Source organism: Ips typographus, linkage group LG1 (genome assembly GCF_016097725.1).
Source record: "Ips typographus isolate SLU linkage group LG1, UJ_Ityp_2.0, whole genome shotgun sequence".
In the NCBI taxonomy this organism is placed as follows: Eukaryota; Metazoa; Arthropoda; class Insecta; order Coleoptera; family Curculionidae; genus Ips; species Ips typographus.
In genome coordinates, this window is record NC_138422.1 from 163,642 (window position 1) to 190,017 (window position 26,376).

The 26,376-nt window shown below is 35.2% G+C and overlaps 3 protein-coding genes and 1 long non-coding RNA gene across 7 annotated transcripts in view; 1 reads left to right on the top strand and 3 right to left on the bottom strand.

The window, feature by feature from the left end:
• Ca-alpha1T (Ca[2+]-channel protein alpha[[1]] subunit T) overlaps positions 1-15,582 on the bottom strand; it is a 65,687-nt gene extending 50,105 nt beyond the window's left edge. The window contains exons 1-3 of the mRNA XM_081993999.1: positions 15,357-15,582; positions 5,781-6,083; positions 3,288-3,464 (exon numbers count right to left, since the gene is read on the bottom strand). Of these exons, the coding sequence (XP_081850125.1) occupies positions 3,288-3,464; positions 5,781-5,928 (325 nt within the window). The 5' untranslated portion in view covers positions 5,929-6,083; positions 15,357-15,582. The remainder of the gene's footprint in view (positions 1-3,287; positions 3,465-5,780; positions 6,084-15,356) is intronic.
• Position 15,583: 1 nt separating this feature from the next.
• On the top strand, positions 15,584-16,021 carry LOC145738969 (uncharacterized). Its single transcript, XR_014180890.1, has 2 exons — positions 15,584-15,723; positions 15,775-16,021. It is a non-coding gene; the product is annotated as an uncharacterized LOC145738969 (long non-coding RNA).
• A 693-nt stretch (positions 16,022-16,714) lies between these two features.
• On the bottom strand, positions 16,715-19,268 carry LOC145738943 (uncharacterized). 4 transcript variants are annotated; one of them, XM_081994147.1, is made up of 3 exons: positions 19,004-19,268; positions 16,932-17,148; positions 16,715-16,874 (listed from the first exon to the last, which is right to left on the bottom strand). In XM_081994147.1, the coding sequence occupies exons 1-3, from the start codon at positions 19,089-19,091 to the stop codon at positions 16,787-16,789; spliced, it is 393 nt and encodes a 130-aa protein (XP_081850273.1). In that variant the 5' UTR covers positions 19,092-19,268; the 3' UTR covers positions 16,715-16,786. The 4 variants fall into 4 exon arrangements, with proteins under 4 accessions (XP_081850273.1, XP_081850264.1, XP_081850283.1 ...); XM_081994138.1 differs by having other exon boundaries at positions 16,932-17,151; positions 19,004-19,237; XM_081994157.1 differs by lacking the exon at positions 19,004-19,268 and adding an exon at positions 17,425-17,578 and having other exon boundaries at positions 16,932-17,151.
• Positions 19,269-20,241: 973 nt separating this feature from the next.
• LOC145735098 (death-associated protein kinase dapk-1-like) lies at positions 20,242-26,345 on the bottom strand. Its single transcript, XM_081989207.1, has 15 exons — positions 26,058-26,345; positions 25,714-25,846; positions 25,497-25,651; positions 25,321-25,445; positions 24,721-24,894; positions 24,539-24,660; positions 24,274-24,484; positions 23,980-24,221; positions 23,646-23,837; positions 22,928-23,128; positions 22,687-22,872; positions 22,396-22,620; positions 21,273-21,477; positions 20,642-20,875; positions 20,242-20,503 (listed from the first exon to the last, which is right to left on the bottom strand). Exons 1-15 carry the CDS (start codon positions 26,189-26,191, stop codon positions 20,397-20,399), a joined length of 2,646 nt encoding a protein of 881 aa, XP_081845333.1. The 5' UTR covers positions 26,192-26,345; the 3' UTR covers positions 20,242-20,396.
• Between the last annotated feature and the right edge of the window lie 31 nt (positions 26,346-26,376).

Below are 26,376 nucleotides of genomic sequence, written 5' to 3' on the forward strand. Positions count from 1 at the left end.
CCAGTCAAGGTATGTGGTTTTATTTTTTTTTTGTTAGGTACCTACATTACGATAGAAATGCACTCACTCGTTCCATGCGAGGTATGTTAGAAACTGTGGTTAGGTTAGGTGAAATTAGGACTACCAACCTATTTAAAGCGTTAAGGCCAATTTAATCGCAATTGAGTGTGTTTACACTGGAGACTTAGTCGTTTCAATTTTCAGCTGAAAACTTTTCAACAAAGTCCTAAATAAATACCATTTAACGAAGGGGTCCATTTGAAATTAAAGTTTTGGGTTCGTTACTCTTTGCTCTTGTCCTATCTATACAATTTGATGGGTAATTTACCCTTTTAAGTAACGGCTGTTCAATAATTGTTATGGTCGTAGTTGGCTGTGCTTCTCTCGTTCTAGCATGAACGTAGGGCCGTTGATAAGTTCATATATGGTTTGAAATCAAACCGGCGGATTGGCAGCTGTCATATAATAATTGTTATCTAAGACATACGCTTTTTGTGACAATTGCCATCCATAGGCGACCTGACCATAACAATTATTGAACACCCGTTAGATCGAAGGTGTAGAATAGAAAATTTTAAAAATAACTTGAACTGAACCTGTTTGTCGCGTACACATTTGCATAAAAGTCGAGTAACTTTATACGTTTCCTTTAATCTTGCTACTCTGATGCATTTCCTATATGGCGTACATTTTAAAATCCAGGATGAAAACATCCGGGCTACTTTTTGTTAATTAGGCTTCTATTCAGGCTGGAAACTCCGTACAAAAGATTATAGGAGTTTGCTAGATAGTCTGTAATCTTCTGACTCGCATTTAAGCCGCTTATATAGTGTTGTTTAGTCTTGAACGGTTCCATGTAGAGGCAATAAATCTCTAGAATGTGTCGATAGGAAAGTTTGAGCGTACGTTAATAATATATAGCCCGGACGTTATTTTGTAGAACAAAAATTGGGTCGTTAACTCTGTGGAAGATTGAAACAAAAGACCGCCATTTGGTCGATGGAGAGGAAGTTAAAAAGCACCCTAACCATAATGGAGCTTTAAAGGAGAAATCAGAAAGATGATATGTTTCCAGTCTGCGGATCATCGTTGACAATAAAAGTACGGCCAGTGCGGAGGTTTTTAATACTGTTGTATATGATATTACTTCGCCGTCAGAGAAGCTTTAGCGAGCTTTATGAAATTTTACTATTGGAATATTTTCCACAAACTTTCTAGTTTCTCGACTACAATGCAGAATGACTCGGATAAAACGTCTCTCGCTCCTTTCTGTTGACCTATTTGCGATCTAATAAGTTGTCCTTTCTTCTCAACTAAGCATAATATCGATTTGGCAACTTTACGCATATAACAGTTGCAGTTCTCAAGTAGAAATTATCGGAAATGTGTTTTGGCCAGTTCACTCTATGTTGATTTTGCTAAAATGAGAAAAATGTTTGAAAAACTTGTACGTAAAACGTTCTGTTGGTTGAGTAAACATGTTTTAACACTTTATAAAGTGTTAGGCACTTAGGGCACTAAGACACACTTTACAGGCAAGAATGTCGACTTGTTAGATCTGGTGGCCTGAGTACTAAAACAAGGTAATCAACAACAATATACAGGGTGGAACACGACGAACCGCCGCAAACCATTATGGACCATATTCTGAAAAGTTGATAGTCTACCAAAATTGATAAGGAGTTCATGTAAAATATTTTTTTAAATTTCCCTTTTTCCCTTTCGGCTATACCGAAAGTTAATACCAATTCGCTTACATTTAAATAGAACACCACTGTATATTGGAGATATGTTATAGCTATAAGCAACAAAGAATACATCAAAATGTGCTGAACAAATTAGTACGTTTACGCCCTAAACTTATGAATTAATAAATTTTTGAAATTTATAAAGCTGCCGCAAGCAAGAAATCTGTAATAAAACGGAAACGGTAGCGAACAAATTGAGATTCCAATAATAACACCCACTTGCGCTACGTAGTAAGGCTAAGCCATTCTTCAAACAAAACTCCATTAATTTTGTTTAACTGTGTTAATTAAATTACATTCGAAAATTATCAGGTATGTAATCTAAACTGATTTTAAAACTGTACAATAAACGGGAAGAAATGTTTCAAGGTAAACATAGACAACGGATTTCTGGGTTGGTTGCCAATTCTTGCAACCCTAAAACCAAAAACACATCATTGGAAATTTGAAAGGTCCTTCTCCTCAGCGGTCTGATCCCGTTTTAGTTAGGATTTGCTTAGGACCAGGCCAGAAACCGTTTACTATATTATAATATGATACGGATAAACATGGGCGCAGGGGGTTGAGCCATTCATTATAGTGTCAAATTCCCAATATTGACATTGTTAATTAGATTTGTAAACCCTTAAAACAGTTCAAGCGCACTGTACTAAAATTTTGCTAGGCTTAAAAAACACGCTCTAATCACTTCAGTTACTGAAAAATGGAACAAACAATTGGACTTTTAGCTACACACGTCATTAATGAGCCCGTATATCAAACGAGTTTCGTATTCGCCGCTTCAATCAGTATATTTACGGTGAACGAGCAACTAAAAACAAACAAAAGCCTTATCCAGTTCTCATTTAAACTACAGAGGCCAATCAAGTATCAATTTTCAGTTTTGTTTTAAGATCGAACGTCGATCCCATCATTAGACCAACGATAAAGAGTACCGGTGTCATCCTTTTCAGAAGTGTCAGCAGTCAGCACCCTTGATTCTATCAATGTGTTACTTGTGTTTTTTAAACCACAGTCATGAAATATACAATGTATCCTAAACTTGTATCTCTAATACTTGGAAGTGACATATATTTAAAAAAAATGTTGATTTCAAAGCTGCCTGCAAATTGTGATTCCTTTCATTTTTTAAATATCGTGTAAACATTAGCTCTAGGTATACTATTATCTAAAATATCTGTAAAACACTTCTATAAGGTGAGAAATTTCCCATACGAATTATAACCAGTTCGACTAATCGGATTTCATTCCTCTAACAACGCCTTAATTGCGTTCACTCCGGCAACGCTCAACCCACTGACATTGCCTTCAAAGTATTTAAAAATAACTAACTGAATTAATGCAAGCACCTTGTCCTGTCCAACAAAAAATTAATTTTTCTCAAGTTGACAAGCAAAATAACCGTTTCAACAAAAGTTTAGATGAGTTTTTTATCGAGTTAATACGCTCCCCGTACCCTATAGAATAAAACGTACTTACCGAGTGTACAAAGTTGTTCTTTTTGTATGTACCAACATTAATAATGTATAAAAAAAGGATATGGATTAGAGATGAGCGCCAAACACCAACTTCGAGGTCTGGTCGTTTGAGACAGATAACCTAGAGCGATCGGCGCTATTCCTGGATAGGGAAGATTTGGATCGCCTTCTAGACCTGCCGATCCTGACCCCGACCCATCTGATCCGCCTGATCCAGACGCTGATCCGGATTCTGATTCTGAAAAAAATCATAGCGTACTTGAAAAACAAAAGAAAACAATAACTAATACAAATTTTACTCGAAGTTTATTGGCGTTTCAGGTTAAGATCGCAGAGCCATGACTGCTCTAATATCTCGTACAGCGTTTTGTACCTAAGATTTCTTGTTGTTTGCATTTCATTCAGCTTTTAATATAATCTACACTATTATAAGTACAGTATTATCTTTGCTTTTCCTTGGGTTTGGCAAACATCTTTCTTCAGCAATAATAACATAAAAAGCTAGTTAAATAAGTAAATATAATATTTAAATTATAAAACTTTAAAAAACGTAAAAATTATCGTTGGACTAGAAGTCCTACAAATCTATTTTGCTTTACTATGAAGTATCAACTGGTTTCGTTTAATACCGGATTTTCCGTGATACGCCGGGAAACAAATTAATGATTTACCAGAATGGAAATGTTAATTTTCACCAGAACGGATTAAAACGACATTAAGCGACTCCAAGTCGTATTTATCCATGCAATATCCTTGTGTACCGTTTGCTGTAAAGCTCTTTACCTTCCCCAGAATATTATGCATGTAGCTAATCTTTGTTGTTCAGATGGCAAGCGCATAGATTACTGTTGAGTGAAAAATAGTGAAAAAACTGTATGGTGCGCACAACAATACAAGACCACTTAATCCTGCCACACCCTGAATATTTTTTAGATAAGCAATATGCATGGTGATATAATGTCATCACAAAAGTTGTATAAATATCAACTCCAACTTCATTTTTGTAAATATGGTTTTGGTTATTTGTTAGTTGAAATTTTTAATTTTTAAAATAGTTGATCAAACATCTTAAATAAAAATAAAAATGGTAGCTGACCTGGATGTTGTAAGCGGAATTCTTACTTTCCCTGACTGAGAGCACTTGCAGGTAGAGTTTATGGGTCATATATTTTCCGTGAAATCGTAAAAATCCAAACTAATTTAAATTGAGACTCGTAAACTTTTAATGACCTGTTCCTCATTTTTCCGCAACTAAATTTTATGTATTTTCGGTTACACTTTCAGAGTAGAGGTCACATGATATAAAAAGGGTGGCCGACAACGTAATAATTGCAACAGAACCCCAATCTTTCCCCTACTTCTATTCTAGCCGGGAAAAATCGCCACGAAAACAACCCTTATCTGGTTTTTACGATGCTCGCGTTCGATTTAGTTTGATTTTCCTAGAGAAAATTAATTTATCTCTAGCCGAAGCTGACATGATATCGGTTCGAGAAAAAACACATCGGGCTGATAATAATCTAGCTAAAATTGATTAAGGCCGAACTCGTTCGTAATCCTAGACGAACTATCTTTTAATTAAGGCTGATCGTGGCATAATTCGTTAAAAATTTATATCGGTCTTTTTGAATTCCTTCAGCAGATTTTAAAAATGGTACGATTACACTGGCGCGGTAGTAGCCCTTCCTTTTTATTCGGAAAGTAAACGAGGAAATAATGAGACTTTCTTACAATAACTCCGATGTGAATAGGAAACCGTGGTCATCTTACGTTTCCGGACACAAAAGCGAAAACATTGAGGTATTTTTTGTACCCAATAACTCTCGAAATACATAGGTATAATGGAGGTCTCCCATGATTTGCTTATATTTCATATTTAAGAAGAAGAATCGAAACCTAATTTGTTAATTGGTGGAAAACAAATTCAAGACAAAAAGTTTCACTTTTGAACCTAGCGGTAAAAATAGAACATAAATAAAGTTTACTTCAATTAACAAAACATGCATAACGATGTAGGCGCTAAAAAATTTAGATAAATATTTAAAAAAATTGTAGGAGCTATACAGAGAACAGTAACTGTATCTTGAAAATTAAGTAATTGTGGTCTTATATCTGTATGAACTATTCGACTTGGCTTTAGTTCAAGAGTGCGTATCAAAACACCCTGTATTTCTCTAAATTCTATTAAAAAATAACTGATAGTTCTTGATAAATAATTCAACGCTCGTGTATGAAACTATACATAATATTTCCACCCCCATCGCACAGCAACGAAACACTTAACAGTACAGCAAGGGTAGTAGTGTAAAGGCAAAAGGAAATTAATTGCCTAAGCACGTTCTAAGCCAAGACTTCCCACATTGACGCTGGTTTAATAGCGTAAAGTGGCAATGTTTCACAACAAAATCCAATTACATTAATCTGCCCCATTGTCTGTAATAAGCGGGCAATTTTCGATTGAATTTACCCCCCGCAACACATTCGAGGCGAACGGAATTTACATGAAACAGTGCGGTTATTATCATGTTAAAGTGTATGTCTGGTTGCCACTTACCATCTAAATCTGACAGGGCCGAGTCGGCGCTGTCAAAAATGTCCGCGTCACGACCCAAACCGACGCCGACCGAACTGCGCCGGTGGATGACACTGTCGGAACCGGAACGGCAATGCGTATAGCCGTTCCCGCTATTGTTGTAGAACATTTTTAAGTGATCGTGTCCGAACGGAGCGCCCCTTAACGGCCGCTACTTGTACATGCTGCGCCACCCGTCAACGACCGGTCCAGTGACGTTAGCAACGTCGCATCCAGCCGCCCTTATTCTTAGTAGTAGACGGTAACATTGCTAACTGGCAGAATCTGAAAAAAAAAATTTGTTAGGAAAATGCAGTTTTGGCAGAGTTGACTTACGTCCGCTCGACTTTACCACTGAGGATCAGTATTTCAAAGATTTCTGTACAAACCGTACAGCCAGACGCTACTATTAGTCAGTTCTGTTATTTTTATAGAAATTATAAAAAAAACAATTTTTTGGAGGTTAAAATAATTGTCTCTTCAGAATAACTTTATTCTAAGAAAAATTTCTATGAAAACTGTCAAATCAGATCTTGGACAATTCTGTGGTTTTCATAGAAATTTTTTTCAAATAAATTCAGATATAGTAGCGGTCCTAAATAGGCATGCGTATAACTGACAGTTAACGAATCAACCATTCATAAGCGACCGCACGCGTACATGAGTAAATTCCGCTCATTATTAGCAAACTTCTGATCGTCGTGCAAAAAAAAAACAGTTTGCTAGATTAATCCGCGATATCTGGAAAGTAGGTTCGTAACTTTCTTAACGGCACCGATAAAGTTTCTGGCAGCCTATTAAAAGTTCGTTTCGCTTTTTCGGGCTGTTTAGCGCGTGGAAACTTTCCGATATGGCACGCAGACAAACATCGTAATACAAATGAATTATCGCGTAACAGCGGAAAGCAGTGGCGTACAAGGGAAAATATTTACTAGAAAGAAAATTACCGATTGTTATTTTGGTAGTTCTGGACTACTTTCAAGCCCGTAAATATGTCTGCTGTTCTTCAGCCTATTGGTATGTGGAATTTAGAGAGAAACTCTGATAAAAGCCACAGTGGAAAATGGTTGGTTGCTTTCATCCTATTGTTTCTTAAATAAAGGGATAATAAAATTAAATAAAATTGAACAAAAATAATGAATTCATTCAGGATAGTATCTTAAAACACATCGCGACTGTTACTACTCTTTAACATTGTCATTTCAGACAACCGAATGATAACGCATGCAAATCCACCTAGACTGACTTGTAATTTGACAGCCATGTACAAAATGTCACAGTCAAATTAAAACTTAACCTAGCGTGCCGTTAAATATGTCGGTGCAATCGACCTTAACACTTAACATAAATAAAAATCTAATGAAACATTTCAGTGTTTAACTAAAATAGTAATTATAAAGGTTCTTTATCGATGAATATCCTTTAGATATTCTGATGCTTATTTATAAAATATCGTGTATCTACGGTAAAGTTTTCCTTTATTAATTAGTGCCCCGGTTTCTGAAAGGTATTTAGTAAGTTTCGGAGGTTTCCAACTCTCTGGAGCTGGTTTAATGAGAATCGCCTCTGTGCACAGCTTTCGAGCACCACAAAATACTCATAATATTGCAATGTAAACTTGTCGGATGGCCCAAATCAATATTGCCATGATAACAGAATAAATTTTTCTCTAATTAGTATCAGACAAATACCTACACAACATTTTTTCTTTTAGGTGTGTAACTGCAGAAAGAAGCGCATCACTACGGTTGATGGCAAGCAAACATCCAGAAGCTAAACAGATTAATGTATCTCTCTAGTCAGCCGTCAAATGGAAATGGAAACTGAGCTTTTCCACTAGCCAATAACAAATCCTTTAATTAGTGGCACGTACTTGTGTTTTCCGGTTAATTATTTCAATTCAATAGTTAGTCAGCAAGTAACTGAAGACAAACATTTTTGATCATCTAACTAGATTATTGCCACTGTTTTAGTTTTTAGTGTAATTTGTTACTCTTTGACTGGGCTGCTCCGGTTTTCACCTTTGACAAATCTTAGGTTCTTCTCTAATTCGCACACAGTTCTCAACCACATTCATTAAAAAGAGAAACCAGGTTATTTAACTTCTTTGCAGCATTTTTGAAACAACGTTCATTATTCATTCATAACTCACAACACACTCTAACTTATCACTTTTTTTAAACTGTAGTCCTACAATACTGCACAACGACAAAATTGAGCTACTGCTAAGTATTATTAAAAATGTCAGTACTCTCAAGTGGGTTACGTTTCTAGGACAAACGGCATAAAAAATAAGCTACTTTTGGGGGTGTTTCGTTGTTGTTTTTCTGGAATATTCCACGCGGAAAGAGCCGACACCGAAATGCATTTCGCATTCGAAATGCGCCCCGGTGCGGATTCAATTTAAATATATATTTTTTGCTCTTTTTGTCGTCGCCGCTCGGTTTCTTTCCCTTCCTGCCTCCGGGTCTGTTTCTCACCGCATCGGAAAACTGAAGGACTTTGTTAGAAGTGTCGAAAGATTGGAATTACTTAAGTTTCTTGTAAACTGCGAGACAGCTGTCCAGAAAACCATTGCAAAATAATGCTCCCAACGAAGATAGAGCGTACGCCAAAAGTGGTCAAAATATTTACGCACATGACTATAATATTTGTTTACTCCTAAGTTTCCATTACTTCACGCACTAGGGCTTTCAATCTTTTTTACGGGCCGGCGTCTCTCAGGAGAACGGACGGTAAACTTAGAAAATAAAGCCCGTCGTCATTGACAACGGACGGTAAAGTAACTACAAACTATATCAGTTGTTTATACTTTTCTATTCAACAATCATTTGTGCGTAAATTGTAGGTACGTACCATGGCCAAAAGAAAGGCTACACCCAGGACCAAACAAAGATGTAGATAGTCATAGGCATAAATAACTATTATAGACTTGTTGAAATAAGTTTCACATAAAATTCTCTAAAACTCTCCTTATTTTACCGACTCGGTAGCTCTTACGGTTACCGAGATCCGAATACATTTGGAACCAATTTGGGACACACTATATTTATGCAGAGGAACGGCTAGGGACTTTAAGAACGTTTTACACAGAGACGTGTTAGCTAAACTTTTTACGGACTAATCGAGTTTTTAAAACAGTCCGCTCAGAATACGGAAACATGCAATTTTGAAAGTTTGTACATTTTTTTGAGGGCAAACTTTATTCAAAAATAATTCCAACTTCCTTGCAACCTTAGCGTTGAGCAACCTCAATTATTACAGAAAGGAAAATTGACAAGCCGAACATACATATTAACTTTTAGATCCGCCCATGTATGATTTATTACGAAAATTTTACTCGCGTAAAACTTGTGCCACGTTGCCAGACTTATTCCATTTCTGATTTTAAATACGCAAGTCATACCCACTTTTTACTAGCTTCCTCACTTTGATTACAAAAACTGAAAGTCTCGCTTTTTATTTGTTTTTTACGTTGAATTTTGTTTTTTGATTATTTTAAAGATAGTAACAAGTAATATTTGATGATAGAAACCTTTGTTAGTTAAGTCATATTAAGCTAAAAAGAGGTAGTAAAACAAAAAGGCAGAGTGGAAAAATTATATTATTATAACATTAAGTTCAAAATAACCTGGCAACATAGTAGACTTATTACGTTTGGTCCCATTTGTTGGAAACACTTTATTTTCTCCGTTCCCTTTCGTTAACGTTGAGTTCGTATGGATAAATTTGCATTTTCCACTCTTTACATATACGGAGGATAGCGCACAACACATTTCTTCTTTTGTCTTTTTGTGTGTGTCAGCTTTAAAAAACATTTTTAAATTATTCTTATATGTGTTTTGATGAACACATACTAATTCTGCTAGTTTTCTCTGCATTGTAACAATAAAACGTTAACCCTATAACAAAATTTTCAGTTGAAAAGTTGTTACAAATTTAGCTGACGATATGAAAAAAGTATCTTTCCTGAACGTTTACTTATGATTCAGCATTTTTACCTCTAGTCAGGTGTAAATATTTATAGGAGAGTTTATAAATCCCGGTAATATGGCAAATTAAATAAATGGTTAGTTTAATTTTTCCAAACCTATTAGAGATGCGGCATTCCGGTGTTGTCAGCTCTATTTCAGTCTCTAAATACGTGGCGCATTTCATCATTCAGAAAAACCGCTTTTCTTTAAATTTGGGACGTTTTCCAGTTAAACAGTCTTGAACACATGAACTAGGAGAAAATGATTTTTTCACAGTTCAACGCGCTTTGAAACGTATGTCAACAGCACGGGATGGTAATTGATTCGAGGGGAAACCAATTGGAAACGGCCGTTAGAGAGGGTTAATTGGATATTTTTGATTAAGTCGAGATGGTTCTATGTTGACATAATCGAAAGCTTTGCGTTTCGAATTTTAAGGTAACCGATACTCTATATTGTTTTCCACAACTGGAAATACAGTTCTAATAAAGGCGACCGTCTTCAATTACAAAAGACATCTTTATTTCCTTTTCGTTGAGAGTCCGTGTGGACTTACCCCACTTCGGTTTATTAAAGTGGGACGCACTGCGTCCTGGGACAGATTAATAAATAAACTAGCCGGGACCCGGTAAGTTAATTTAGTAAATGGGTGGTCAACATCCTTTTGGTTTTTGATTGACAGAAAAAACAGATTATTTTAGTGATTGATTCTCCTATTTACTTTGTGTTGATTTTTGCGTTGAAGGATTCAATTAAGCGGGAAAAAAATGGTACAGAATTCAAAGCCGTTCAAATAACGTGGACCAAAAAAAAAAGGTGAAACCATTTTATTACTTGAAAATGAAAAATTGAGGGAAATCAATTCGCCTGCGTTCGCAAGCTTTTGCGTGGGGCTTCGTTGCATTAATGAAGTTCCAGGGGACAAAGGATCTCTTTCCGCCCAACAAGGTTGTTAATAAAGGTCCTAATTTGAATGAAAAATTAGTCTAAAAAACATGCTCAAATTTGGTAGAATTTGTTCTTAAGGTCAATTTTTTTACTGGTTTAAATAAATACAAAGATACTTGACTAGGTTGATTATTCCCAAATATCACAAACCTGTAAAAATTCCATAAGGCGCCCATAAGAAAAATAAAAGCTAATGGTAACCAAAAACCGAAACTTCAGATCTCGAATAACATGATATTGCCACGTTATAGAAGACGAAAAATGAAAATGATAAAACTTCATTTATTATCAATTATGTTATCAAATAAATCAATAAACTAATATTAAAGTACTACTACTACTAATTAAGGTCTAATGCCTTAAACTATTTAATTTACTGGAGGGTAGCCCAAATACCTGAACAACATTATTTTGAACATCTACAAAAAATTGAACTTTTTTTAAAGAAAATACACCAAGTGTGCACAAACTTCTTCAGAATACTTGAAATTTATTTCGGTGACTCAAAGATGTCCCAAAAGTTGCCTAAATAATACTATGTCAAAAATCTGCAATAGATTTGAACTTTTTAAGAATCCAAAACTGAAAACTAATCAAACCTAACATTCAAAATTTGAAATTTTTTTGATGGACAGCACTATTCTTGGATTGTGATTGGTTATGAAAAAGCAGTAAGCTGAAAGCTGCTTTTTTTCACCAATCACAAACTACACACTGTGATATTAAGGCAAATGCTGCACATGAGGACATACTGTTAGAGTTAGAAAATTTTAAATGCCAATAAGTTAAACCGTGTTAAAAATGTCTGTCAAAAAACTGTTCTCAAAATCCTCTACAATGAAAATGTGCCTTAAAAATATTCTTTTTAACTCCTTAAATTAAGAACTAATTTAGTTCGCAATTAATTATTGACATTTTGATATCACTTTTGCAACTGGTGCACTGACAGCCTTAGTTTTTCTTGAAAACTACTATAGGTTTTTCCATTTTTAGACTGACACTGACTTTGAAATGAACACGTTTCAATCTCTCCGTATATAAAACTAGACCGATCATAATTCTGGGGGCCGAGATTCAGTCTCGAAAGGTGAAAAGAAATAAACAGAACAGGTCTAACGTAAACAAATCGCTATGTATATCGGTATACCGCATATATGTTTATACAGTTTAAAGGTTGGAGTGGTTTCGGATTAGAAAATCAATATTTTGGAATGCTTTATCGACTTCTCGGCCGGACCTACTAAAAATGAGTTCGATTCCGTTTTGGTGGGCTCGAATTTCCCTCAAAAACAACCAGAAAAATTCGCAATAAAATTCCTGATGATCACGTGGGTAATATTACACCACTTACACATTGAGAGATAGAATTTCATGAGGTCGTTTAGGAATTTTATGAGCCTCCGCTGACCGTAAATAATAAGAAAATTGACTCAGTCATCCGAAAGAAAATAATCGTAAAAACATGAAAACTGGTATTCCGAAAAATGGATATTTAACCGGTCAACATCGAATACAAACAACGAAAATGTCTCCGGGGGACTTTTCGCGATGGTTATATCGATAGGAGCCGCGAGGAAAATTGCGAACTGAAACTGAAGAGTTGCAAACGGAAAGTTGAATTTAATTTCCTGTTTTATTATAAATTAAAACCCTATGACCAGCCCACACAAGAATTATTTTCTCACTATAATTTGCGTTGCTCTTTGAAGATACATGATACATCAACTTCAGAGGAGTTCTATACTTCTATGGAGGAGTACTTCTATCCTAAAATGTTTAGTTACAACTTTAAAAGTATAAATCTATTCAATAATAAACACTAAAAGTTTGATCCGAAAACGATAAACTGTACAGGGTGCTGCATTTTCGATGGTTTTACGGGGTACAGAGAAAACGGTAATAGATAGAAAAAAAGTAGCATACGTGTTCCGATCTCATTTTCTGAGCTGAGATGATTGGCGAAGAGTGGGCTGCGCAAACTTCTTTCGTTTCAAAGATACGGGGGGTTTTTGAAAATTGGTCATTTTGGAACCTCCTCTGTATTTCATTTGCTATTAAAGTTATCAAAAAAGGAAAAACGGTTTCCGGTAGAAGTTTTGACGTAGAATCCAATGGCGTAGTCAGTTTTTTTCTATTACGTTTAGTTTCTGACATATGACACTAAGTTATATTTTTTTTAATGGAACACCCTATATATTTTTAGGTCATTTAATTCTGTTGATTTTTACTATTTCAACGGTGTATTAAAACATATAAGTTTGTAAACGTTAATCTTCGTAATTAGAAAAAAAGCGTTTCCTTAATAAAAAAGTGCTAAATAATATGTATAAAAATACCCACAGTCGAAAACAAATTTGGCTATATTCATATTAACATGTTACATGTCGTTTATAAACAGTTTTTTTAACTTCTACCTTAAAAATAGTAGAAAATAGAAATGGCCACTTTTCTTATTAAAGTGACGGTAGAACTGTTTGTAACTTAGATTTTTAATAAGATTTATTAAAAATATTTAATTTCCTGTTGTGTTAGCTTATACGATTTCCGATTTTGTTTGGTATTTTAGATATTGGTTATTTTTTAGCTTAGCAAAGGTCCTTTTTTTAAAATAACAGGATTAACCTCTACAAACTTATATGTTGTAATACACCGTTGAAAAGGTAAAAATAAACAGAATTAAATGAACTAAAAATATATAGGGTGTTCCATTTAAAAAAATATAACTTAGTGTCATATGTCAGAAACTAAACGTAATAGAAAAAAACTGGCTACGCCATTGGATTCTACGTCAAAACTTCTACCGGAAACCGTTTTTCCTTTTTTGATAACTTTAATAGCAAATGAAATACAGAGGATGTTCCAAAATGACCAATTTTCAAAAACCCCCCGTATCTTTGAAACAAAAGAAGTTTGCGCAGCCCACTCTTCGCCAGTCATCTCAGCTCAGAAAATGAGATCGGAACACGTATGCTACTTTTTTTCTATCTATTACCGTTTTCTCTATACCCCGTAAAACCATCGAAAATGCAGCACCCTGTACACCGTATAATCTATAAATTTAAAAAAAGATACATTATTTTCTATTACGATTTGCAAAATCTCTGTGTTATAAGATAAATAAGAATTTAATATCAGTGACTCAGTGAGCTTGATAACTTCGAGAGTGTTTCTTTTCAGAGTTATCGAGGTATTGTTTCGTTTACAAAACTCCCGGTATTAAATAACCAACGCCGAGATTGGAAAAAGGGAAAAGTTTCCGTCCGGAAGGCGAAGAAACGAAAATCCTCATTTAGGGCTCATTGTAGTTTAGTTGGAAATACATCATCTTCTTTTTTCTTATAAATAAATTGAGTTTATACGGATGAAAAAGATTGTAAAGTGTGAAAACTCTGTAAGAGGTCACCTCATCCATGATATTTAAAAAAAGAAACGCATAGCTGATTGACAAAAACAATCAATAGAATAGCAATGCTACCTAGATGAGTTATCGTATATTATAAAGCTGCTTTAAGGAAGCGATAAAATTAAATTAGAACCTTATTTACTTAATATACTAATTTTATAACTGTTCCCATCAGATTATTGAGTCTGCATCCGGTTTATACAATATTAATGCATAATCACAACTAAACGTCAATCATTCGTAAACTATTTTCAATAAAGTTGTATTTCACCAAACGAATCACAAACTAACAGAATGACCTAAATAACAACAAAATACAAGGTGGTGGGGGGGTGTTTTTGTGTTTTAATTCTCAAACAAAAAAAAATGATATGAGATTTGGCATGCAAAAATTGCGATATCTGAAAAACAATGCAAAATAAAAAGAAATTTTTCAGTTAGTCTATTTTTAAGCAAACCAGAAACATAATACCTGAAGTTTAATTAGAATACTAAAACTTTTTTTCTCAAAATTTCAAAACACGGCGCCGCTTAAATTATGAGCTTCTTTGTTTTGTTTTTATTACACATTTGACTGATTTAGCTTGTATATTTCTCTTATAGGTTTTTCTTTCTTAGTCCAACTAAAGCAGAAAGTGATGTTTATAACCCATCTAATACCTCTAATACCTATTTTTGCTTACCATTAATCTTAATTATAACAGTAAATCCCCTTATAATGATAAGTAATTTCTAGCAAATTACCTACGTCTTGCCACATTTCAAATTTTTAACAAAAAATTTTTAAATTTTGATTTTTTATTGTGAATAACCTTAAGGCATGTTTTACCACCAAAATGTGGTACAATAGTGGTTTGAACTTCAAACTCGGTTTAATAATTTAATAAAGTTTCGCACCACAGTTTACTGCTCTATGACCTGCAGTTGTACAACCGGGCCAAATGGTGCAAAATATTTTTTAGTTACTAAACAAAATGCAAAGGTTAATTTTTTTAGACCTTTTTGTGAATAAGATATATAAAATGATCATTAAATTCCAGTTATTATCTATTTAAAACTACATACGTTTAATATACACATATCGAGCTAACATCCGCAAGTTTAGTACTAATATCATGCGTAAACCATATAAACCACATGTACCACATACCAGCGCGTACATAAAACTTAATTCAAAACATTTTTTTTTCGTCGTTTCGTTTTCGTTCCGTACACACTCCTTTTTCAATTTACCTTATTTTTTGAATGTAATCAGGTATCCTGACAGCAAACGCACAATACTAGTTTTTCGGCGACCAGCGACGAATTCGAATATACAGGGTGGTGCTCGTGCGTTGATGGAGTGGGGTGGGAAAAAAAGGGGGGTAAACCAGAAAAATCGGAAAATCGCCGAAGCTAACACACACGGACTTTACGAATTTCGCGCCTCGCTGTTCAACTGTTCAGCGGTCGACTGAAGAAGCAACAGCGTCCGGCGTGCTGCATATGGCGCGCGCATCGCTTATGTAGCTGAGCCAGCTATGTGATGCCCATCCAGCTTCATTGATGGATCGTTCGCTCATCTCCCTCCCGATTTTGCTAGTCCCGGTTTTGTTAAATTGTAATTATTATTTCTTTGCTCTTACCGGGATATTTGCTATTTTCTTTACAGTTTAGAAAACCGTCCACGTTTCAAGAATACGAACCCAGATAGTCCTAACCGTGAGATATGAAATAGGTAGATCAATTACAGGTGGTAATTTAACCTGAAATAGTTATTTTTTTAACAAGTGCGGAAAGCAATACTTTTGCACGCGATAGCAGTTCGAGCACACCAAGTAGCCGAGGGTGGAAAAAATGCTTTCCACAAGTGTTGAGAACAAAATTTTTTCTACGAGCGGTTATAAATTAAACGTATCAATAAAAATTCATAATTTTTTATTTAAAAAATTTAATAATTAGCACAAAAGTTAATAAATTCAAATTAGAGATTTTTGCAGAGAATAATATACATTTAAATAATCGAAATCTTCATGGTGAGGCTCGACAAACGGATACCCGTATACATTCTACAAGTTTTGTTTCATAACAATTTTTGTACATAATATAGTATTGTATTGAAGTTGCGCGCGGTGGCATTCTGAGGTGAAAGTCCTTAGAAGAGTGGAACAGTAATTAGCGGAAGTAAGCTTGGTTATTGTAACGAGAGGCCCAGATATAGGTTGCCCCCGTGGTATGTTAATTCCTCAGATAGAAGAAAATATTATACACACTCTCGAGATCAAATTAGAAGCACCAGGATTATTACTCAATAGTTGACGGGGTTATCTCACCGTACTGTCCATACACTTATAAGAAAGGAAATGATATATCATCCATATTACTATGTCAAAGTACAATACAAGATTATTTTCATAAATTTAAATGATTCTAATAACCTACCTTAGGTCTCGAGTCTCACAATTTTCAAGTGGGACTTTTTTCACACTTTTTCATCTCAACAGCGATGTTACTAATTTGATAATATTCATAATACATATTTTATTTAACGGTAGTTTCCTACATTGTACTGAAGAGCTTCGGAGCCATTTTTAATAAACCCTGTATAGAAATAAAATAATCAATATTGTTTATATTTTATAGATATTTATAATACATCTCTAGATAACAGTTAAAACAATAAATCACTGAGGTAAGTAGGACAGTCTTTCCATGGACACCGACAAACCGGAATATGCCGCCAGTCCCTTGACGGCTTGTCCGACACTCGCCCTAAAAACCAATCACGGAACCAAAATGTCAAAGATGTTTAACCAACACTCTACTCACTGTTCGGATTGACAGGTATTATCGTCCATAATTTTCTTCAAATTATGCACCGAGAACCGATTGTACATGCCCCAAATGCTATTCATGTACTTGCTGTTGTAGTTTGATGCATCCTGCTTCAAGTCGCGTGAATCGTAATAACGATTCTCCATGTTTTTTCGAACTTTTTTGGCCGCAAACGCTCCCTGTGACATGTTCGATGAGGACTCGAAACAAACTGCTAAAATAAGAAAATAAAAGTAATAATCTCTAGACAATATAGTGCATCTCAACAATTATAGATTAATGTTTATTGACTTCGTTTGTGGTCGTAATCGACATACGACCCACTTTGTTGTTGTGGTTATAAAATTCTTTTTAATTGAGTTTTGTATTATAGGATGATGGAAGAATACCGAAAATCCGAAACAATAACAAAATACTAGTACAACTACCGAGACTACCACAAAATAGTATATTATTTAACGAGCATTTAATGATAGCTATTACTCACAAAGATGAAGTTTTACATGCTCTACACGCATACTATAATTTTTCTACGACTGGCTATGGTAAGGTATTCACAACGAAAGAAAATGACACACCGCGCCGCGCAGTCACACACAAATTAGAATATCATTGGCTGTCAACATACAAATTGCCGTCACCTGCTGTAACGTAAATAGAAAGCACAATCAAGGTTTAGGAATAACACTATGGACTTATACGTAGCCACAGGAAGGTAAATAACTTGTTGACTTTGGCAAATAACAAAGAAGCAAACGTTAACCAACGTTACATTCAAATTATTTATACTATATCAGTGCAGTTGCCTGCAGGTGAGCTGAACCCGTGAGTAATGGCTCATTACTCCATGGGTAGGTAATAGATATTATTATATATTCAAAACTTGTGAATAATGATTATATTATTAAACAGTCGTAGAAAAAATGAAAAAATGTATTATCTATGGCTATGTAAATTGTAAAGACCCTAATAAATACAATATAGGTGTGGTAAATCCAAAACCGAACATAGGAAAACCGCGTAACGGACAGAGAAACATACATTATTGCATGCGCGGGACTAAGACAGAAAACGAAAAAAATATCAAGTAGGCCATATTTTCAGCGCGCCGTTGCCAAACGCCAAGTTATTTTGTCGACGGTATTTGAGTGATACTTGGCGTTTGGCAACGGCGCGCTGAAAATATGGCCTACTTGATATTTTTTTCGTTTTCTGTCTTAGTCCCGCGCATGCAATAATGTGTACGTAATGTACGTTTCTCTGTCCGTTACGCGGTTTTCCTATGGTCGGTTTTGGATTTACCACACCTGTATATTTTATAACTCTATTGTTGTGATTTTGTCAGATGACATGACATAACTGATGGGTATTTAGGGCAAGGCCTACTCTGTCTCCTTTTGAACTTAGCCGCTTTCTTTCGATAATTTCAGAATGAACGCTTATCAAGTAAAATCAGACAAAAATAGGATGACGTAACAATGAAATACCTGCTGTAAATGTTCTAATGTACCAAGAGTATAAAAGTAAACTAAATAAGCAAACTTTTTTTTTTTGGTGACGTTTTCCTTTAGTAGATTATTTACTAAACTATCGTATTGTCCTACTCTACTATGTCACTGCCATTTGATAGCTAGAGCAGTTTACAAAAACTTAGTTTTGCACACAAATCCCAGCAATGGGTGGGTATTGTGATTGTTCAAAAAAGCAGCTTTCAGATTGCTGTTCTTGTTGGCACGTGATATTATTACCATTTGCAAAAACCCAAACAGTTTTTTGGGTGAGGTAGTGGTCATTGTTTACGGTCATCGATCTATCGCTTGACTGATAGGAGGTTACGAAATTTATTGGTATAGTATCTGGCAACTGGTAACATAGTTGTGTTCGGTTATTCCTCGCTAGACCATGCAGAATTAAATTTGACAATTGTGACATGACACTCTATTGTGTACGATTAGCACAGTCACGTGATAACTGTTAGACTATCTTTAGATGGGTGAAAAGATAAATAACTGAACTTAGTTCATAACAATTTTATTTTAAGCAACTTTATCCAAATAAAAACTTACCTTTACAGTTATTGAAAATATGGCCCGCCAAATTGAAGCTGACTTTGACGTGTCGACTTTTACGCTGAACAACACCCCTAATTCTCATCTATACTTTTGCACTAACTTGTACTCAATAAAGCCTCAACAAAAATAAGGCAAATGTTTTGAGAGTAAACCGCACGGTGTCTACAAGCAGACAGAATCCACAACGCTTTTTGTTAAATCTAATAACGCAGGAGGTCGAGGGTCTAAAGATTATCTTTATACAGCGACATTTATAAACACCGTTATCATTTTCTGTGCGGCTGGAAATTGACTTGATTGTAGAAAAAATATTATATAAAAATTATCTGGAGGATGAAGACAACAAGTTTGTTTTATTTAGCAGTGTGCTTAGTTCTTATGCACCCCTTAACATTTAATCGGAACGAGGTTTATTTTTTAACCTTCAACTCGTATAATTGATAAACATATGCGACAATAAAGAAGTTTATCAAGGATCATTTTATCGGTATTATATGCATAACTTTTGTAACGGTATTTTTTTCCATTTCTGCGTTTACTATATCACTTTCAATTAAAGTTAATATAGTATTATGTACTCGTAAGTTTGGGTAGTATTGCAAGTTAATTGAGCTAATGATTTTGTCAAAAAGGCTATTTCTTTGATTAGCGAAAAACTGTGGTTTGGTCAGGTTCATGACGTGGTGGTTACTCCGAAGTTGCTGATTTGAAATTTGATCTGTGAATTGTCATATTCTAATGTAAGTTAACTGTGACATCTGTACACTGTCTTTCGTGTAATTACAATTTTAATAAAATGTTTAAAGTATTATATCTGATTATCACAGATATACAACAGAAACCGACCTTTTCTTAGAAATATTGGTAAACCAGGAATTATCAGCTTAAATTCCAGCTGTCTTAGTTTGGCATAGGAAAACAGCAACAAATCATACAGTAGCAGCAAAGTTACTTTCAGAAACAACGTTTTTAATTGGAAAATATAAGAAAATCAACAATCTACCTTTTTGCTAAAATTTTCCATTTCATGTTTTTGATATGCAAGAAATAAAGATGTAAAAAAATGAATAAAAAGCACTAAAACATAATTTGACAGTTATTGGTCATAAGATATCAATCAAACTGTCGATAAGCAGTCATGAGACTAACTAGCAAAACTATATGACATTGGCTTTGTTATTTCGCAGACTACACCCTACATTCTACCCCTATAGTCTCAATAACTCTAAAGGTGATCATTGAAATGAAATATTTTTATTGATAGAGTGGCAATAATATTCAATTTGTGCATATAGTAACAAGGCATCAATCACATATAATTTTCAAAATAGAGACAGAGAGAGAAAGGAACAACCCTCAGTCATTTTAAGCATCGTTTTTCTTTAAGTTAAACGTTGGAGTGGTCGTGAATAATTTTGTAAATTGGAGCAGAGTTCAGCACCACATCGGCAGCGTCCTGCCTGTCCAACTCGTATAATCCAGTTACAAACGCCCCTACAATAAAACAAAAATCCAATAGTTTATTTCATATGACCGAAATTGACAAGCATCACGTGACATTACATTTTATATGAATAGGGTAAAGTCATATAATAACTGTATTTTTTTCTGCTTGGTAAACATAAAACTCACCAATAGTACATTCGGCCGTCATTAACAGTCGCATAGTTTGACTGACATGATGCGATGACAGCGCTACGATCTTTTTTTGACAGACGCCCAATCTGACAGCCAACAAACACCAATCACGGCCGTGAGGCTCCGGAGGATCGAGCAGGCCGCACAGTCTTAACTTAACCGGTCCTGGCAAGTCGCGAACTTTCAACGCGCAACCCCATTTTATGTGTTTGGCCAAATCCACGTCATCTATGACACCAAGTATTAACAAAAATTAGTTGTATTATACTTATCGTGTGAAAATAATTTTGAATTGTCAATTTGACAGTTTAGTCTAATATGTGTTCTGGATGCAGGAAATATTCGAGAAAATCTCAAAATTATCTATACAGAAAACTTCGTAATAAGCGACCATAGGTCTGTTTGTAGATGAGAACATGAGCCAAAGAAATAAGTACAGCCATTGGACAATAGTTAGAAACTGTCAATATCAGCAGTAACTTTATTTAACAAATGAAAATTGACATTTCCTTGATTTTCTCTCTGAACAAGCCTATTATCAGTTTACTGAAGCAATTGTGACATAATTTACTTAACTTTAACTGTCGTCGAAACACTTAACTAAAATATAGCCAATAATACTAACCAAACATAATCAGCTGTACGATGGTTTCTTGAATATCCGAGTTGGCGTTATAAACCACAACATCCAAAGTTGACTCTGATTCCATGATGGCAGTGGTCACAATGTGCGGTGTGTAGCAATACGGATCATCATTGCATCGTCTCAGATCTTCGGGACTCAGAACATGCGTTTCCATTAACAAGCCCGGACAGGAATTCAGAATCGCCTATGCGTATTTTTTTTTAAATAATTATACATAGTGTTTATGTCATGGGAATCTGGGTTATTTGAAGAGGTAGAAGAGGTCAATAATTTGGGGCAATTGGGGTTTTCAAGTTACATTGAGGACAATCTATTGGGTGTTTGGTTACCATCACCTTTGAATTGACTTTTAGAATTTAGAATTGGGCTATTTTTCTGATCACGACGAATTTTGCAATTTAGTAATTATAACCAAATTTCTTTTAATACAGCGTACCGTAAAAATAACAGCTCCTCAACTCTCTGTTAAGTTATTTGACACTTTTTCACGTGACATCATTGTCATTTTTATACCGATCAGCATGTGACACACTGTCAAATGTCGTCATGCAGCCCATTTTGACCTTCTAATCGATTCTTTATTGATGTTATTTTTATGACACTTTTCGAACTTGATCCTGATTAATTTGATGAGCTAATTGAAATTAAATAATTTTTATTTTGTCGTTGCCACTTCTACCTTACTATCTTTTTTCGTCCTGTACAAGGTGGCAATGTCATAAGTTTTAGTTTTTGGCTACCATTTACAAATTTTTTGGTTTTTATTTTTAAGACGCCATATTAGATTTCTACTTCTTTGTTTTTTTTCATTGAGTTAAGTGCTATATCAAATTTAATGTGGTGGTGCAGAATTTCAATTTAGATAAAATAACAAAAATTGTAGTTCCACAAAGACTGCCTTAAAAATGACATAAATAAACAACTGATTATGTTCTAGTGCGTTTCATGTGACACATGATCCTTCTGAATAACCAAATTAGGTAAAATTCTAGTGTTAAATCATGTTACACACCTGCCAAATTATGTTATAAAAACTCAATAATTACAAAGTTTTACAATCAGAACGTGACTGTAGTTAAAATGTTTATTGTTGGTTACTCACTCTTCTAATGGCGCGCATAATGTCGTCCATAAAATGGAAGCAACCATGCGCAGAGTGACTCGGACCTCTCACTTTCACTTCCACGTATTGCCGACCATTGTCGTCCTCGTTTAACGTTATTAAACTCTCCAAATCCACGTTACAGAATTTTGATCCAGACTTCCATTGGAAGAGGTCACTGTCAGATTCGGCGTAAGTTGAAAAATATTTCTTTCTCAAGTATACCTATACATATACAGTTTTTCAGTCTGTAAAGACCAATTTTCTAATATACTGCCAATTGTTAAATACCTGAATTTGACAAAATATGGGTTTAAACAGGTACAGTATCCCTTCCGAAGTGTAAAGTCGCAATCCTCCGTATACGGCGTTTCTACTGGAGTAGCGATGATCGTGATGGTCCCACAAATCCGTCAGGTTTACGTCAGTCTGGATAAACAGAGGAAACTCGTACTCGGTTTCACCTTCAACGTCGCACTACGTAAAAAGTATGGTAAATTTTGATCAAAACTACAAACTATCGGTGTCTAACTTGCACGCACAAATCCATACACTCAAGTAATTCCAAAACACCATTAGCATCGCATTGAGTGAATGAAGATTGAAAGTCTTCGGCGGTGTACACTCCAATTTCCCTGGCCTGAACCATAAAATATGAGGAAAGCAATTCGCCAAACAGTTGGGAACCCAACCAGGGTAACGATATTACGATCAGATAATCGGCGCAGAAAACCTAAAATCCAAATTATTATTTTATTACTAATTACTCATATCATCCATTTTTTCATTTTGTTTTTTCTGATAACTAGTAAATTCTACTCGAAAAAACATGATCTTTGTGATGATCTACTTGATCTATTTTACATTCTGACCCCATTTGTTTTGGCGCTCTATCGAGCGTGCAGAGCTAATTTGAGGTCACGATCACGTAATTTGATAGTTGGTCAAAATATGGTTTTATTAAATTATGTACCTCATCGTGACGTTAAATTAGTTCGGCATGCTCGATGACGTGTTACCTCAAATGCGGCATCTGACGTGTAGAACAATCGTGACTGATGTTTTACTAAGAATTTTTATGACATGGCAACCTCTATATTCTGAAAATTAGTAGATACTGACAAAGGAAAACGTACTAATTTTTACCCGAGATGAACTTCAATAATAAGAAACAATCTTTAACGTGAATCGACAGTAGCGCTATGGCCTAATTAGAAAAAAAAAATAAATATCAGATTCTAACGACGTACCTCTCCCATAAATTGCAATTGATTCAACAGTTCTTGAATGTGTTCATCTGAAGCAAGCAGGTTTACATGATCTCTGAGTAGTTCAGAAAATATCTCCCTGGTTAAAACTGGATACACTTCGTGATCGTGCCTGAGCTTCCCCAACCAGTGCAATGTTTGTTCTAAAAGGCCGGTCCATGTTCCCACAGTTTGCTGGATAAGACAAAAATTCCAAGCTAATTTGACTTAAATTCAATAAATTAGTCACATCAATAACCTTGTTGCATCAGAGGTCAGAGTGTAGGTACATGTTAACTTTAAAAGAAACAGCTGATCTTTAGCAAGTCATACTTACTTGAATACAATTTTGCTTAATGCTGGCCAACATAGATTTAACCTGTTTAAAGGGAAACGAAGCAGGCACGTTACAATCCATCACCACTATTGTGTCCATTAAGTTCGGAAAATGTGGCAACATTGACTGTACATTCTCCAGAACAATTTGGGCGTCTGGAGAAATCCATTCTCCATGCTGTCCTTTGGTCGACCTAGTCTTATCCACGTGGGTGGCAATCAATAGAACTGGACCGTAGTCTTCTACAAATTGTTACTAATGGGCATTAATTTAAAGGCGCCAGCTAAAGCTTACTCGGTGGCAAATCAGCTCTTTGCCTGGCCAGCAAAAAGTTTAACCAGAAACCCACTTGCTGCATTTGTACCGAAGGCGGTTCGTTCAAACTGAAGAAAATAGCGGTCACGCAGTGTGGTGACGGCCTTAGAAAATGGTGGTAGACGGGAAAGTAATTTTCTTGGCCTGAGAAGTCCCAAACGGTAATATCACCGACATTGGACACGTCCAACTATGTTATAATAGACTGTCTCAAATATACTAAACATTAAAATTGATTAATTACATGCTGGATGTGGACTCCTTTAGTTGAGTGGTAGTGCGCACTAGCCTCAAAAGTTATAGAATTTTGACGGGAATGGACATCCATTTCGATGTGAGTGGTTGTAACTGGTGAAGACGGTCTGGCTGTATAAAATCATCAAGTTGTCGACTATAAAAACTATGGAATTCATTAAAAACGCCTACATTTATTGCTATGATTGGAGCTTGAACGCTTGAATAGCGAAGTGAACAATCCGGCTCCTAAACTTTTAACAAAGGAAGTCTTTCCGACTCCACAATGTCCTAAAAGGCGCAAAGAAAGCTTCAAAGCTGGCTTGGAAGTTGGCACTAACTGTCTGGTGTAATGGTCCCGTTGGCCTATGAAAAAACAGATAAATGTTGTTCTCAAAGGTACCAAATTATGAAAATAAAGCTCTACCTCCCTTGGGAGGTGGAGGAGAGAAAAAAATACTCTTCCTTATTCTACATTAAATTCAAAATAAAGTAATTCTGACCTTGTTGCACTGTTTTGGAATAGTCTTACCAGGAATTCTTAGCTTAGATGTCATTTTTAAGTCACCCTATACAAGATTAATGTAAATCAATTTGGAGAAAAAATTAAAATTTTTGTAAATAACTTTTTTCCTGTAGACTAAAACAATATTTGGTTTATCGTAAAAATCTGATCAAATCAAATTTTGATTATTTGTCCTGGTTTTGACATTCATTTCTGCATTGTGAGTTAGTTAGGAAACAACAATTCCAGAGTGCTTTGACGCAAAATTAATTAATTTGTATCAATACCTGAAACCCTTAAACGATCCAATAATTCGGCTATGTCGTTGTGACCGTTTTTAAGGGCAGTTATGTCGGCTCTTATATTGTCATGATAACAGACGTCGATGTTACACCCAGCTGCGCATAAACACCTAAAAAAAAGGTCTGTAAAAATGAAGCAGTTTTCTTTTAGTTATAATTACCTGACAACGTCCATATGACCATTTTTGGCCGCCAAATGTAAAGGGTACAACCCTCTGTCTGTTGGTACTTCCACATTACATCCTAAAGCGCACAGCACCTTGACCACTTCAGAAAGCCCCAGGGCGCTCGCTATATGAATTGGTAAATCTCCGTACTGTGGCAAAATTGATTTTATTTTTTTATGTAATAGGTATGTTGCGGTTTAATAGTATTTACGGAATCTCTCAGTTCAAAATCAGCCCCAGCTTCCAGAAGAGCGATAGCAATGTCTTCATTTTTATTCTTCAGCGCCAAATGCAGGGCTGGATCCGGTCCTGTGTCTAGTTCTACTCCGCTTTCAATCAAGTATCTATTAATTAATGCAAACGTTATAAACTTAAAACCCTGATAGGAACAATAACCAACAAGATTTTTTGTTTTTCTAACTCCAGTAACTCAGAAGTGATAGACTTATACATCAATGTATTAATATAAACAGAAAAACCCCTACTAACATAATATAGTAGGATAGTAGGGGTATTAATACCACTATTAAATAAAAAAGTGCTTAGTGAGCTTACTTGACTTCTTCCAAAGAATTTTCCCTAACTGCGTACTGTAAAGCTGTATAGTCAAAAGATTCTGGAGGGCTGTAGGCTCCCTCATTAGAACGAAGTTGGCGGTACGTTTCTCCCATATCTTTTGCACTTTTCATTAGAACCGACGAAAAAACGTTATTTATGACTGCCCATAAAGATCCTGCAACACGATTCCTGAGCAAACAGCTAGCTTTTAAAGTGTTTTTTTTCCGTTTTCTATATTGATTTGCAGTGTGCCTGGAATTCTGCGTAGTGCGCACTATGAAACTCACAGAGTTGTTGTTAGTTGAATTTCCTATTG

What these genes read in the sequence shown, in the direction of transcription:
- LOC145738943 (XM_081994138.1), bottom strand. Translation starts at nt 19,091, where the DNA reads ATGAGAATTAGGGGTGTTGTTCAGCGTAAAAGTCGACACGTCAAAGTC. An exon ending in TATTTTCAATAACTGTAAAG is followed by an intron (nt 17,152 to 19,003) that starts GTAAGTTTTTAT and finishes TTCTTATTTTAG; the next exon opens with CAGTTTGTTTCGAGTCCTCA. An exon ending in AATACCTGTCAATCCGAACA is followed by an intron (nt 16,875 to 16,931) that starts GTGAGTAGAGTG and finishes ATTGGTTTTTAG; the next exon opens with GGCGAGTGTCGGACAAGCCG.
- LOC145735098 (XM_081989207.1), bottom strand. Translation starts at nt 26,191, where the DNA reads ATGAAAAGTGCAAAAGATATGGGAGAAACGTACCGCCAACTTCGTTCT. An exon ending in GGATCGTTTAAGGGTTTCAG is followed by an intron (nt 24,895 to 25,320) that starts GTATTGATACAA and finishes GTTTTTTCATAG; the next exon opens with GCCAACGGGACCATTACACC. An exon ending in AAGGAGTCCACATCCAGCAT is followed by an intron (nt 24,485 to 24,538) that starts GTAATTAATCAA and finishes ATTATAACATAG; the next exon opens with TTGGACGTGTCCAATGTCGG.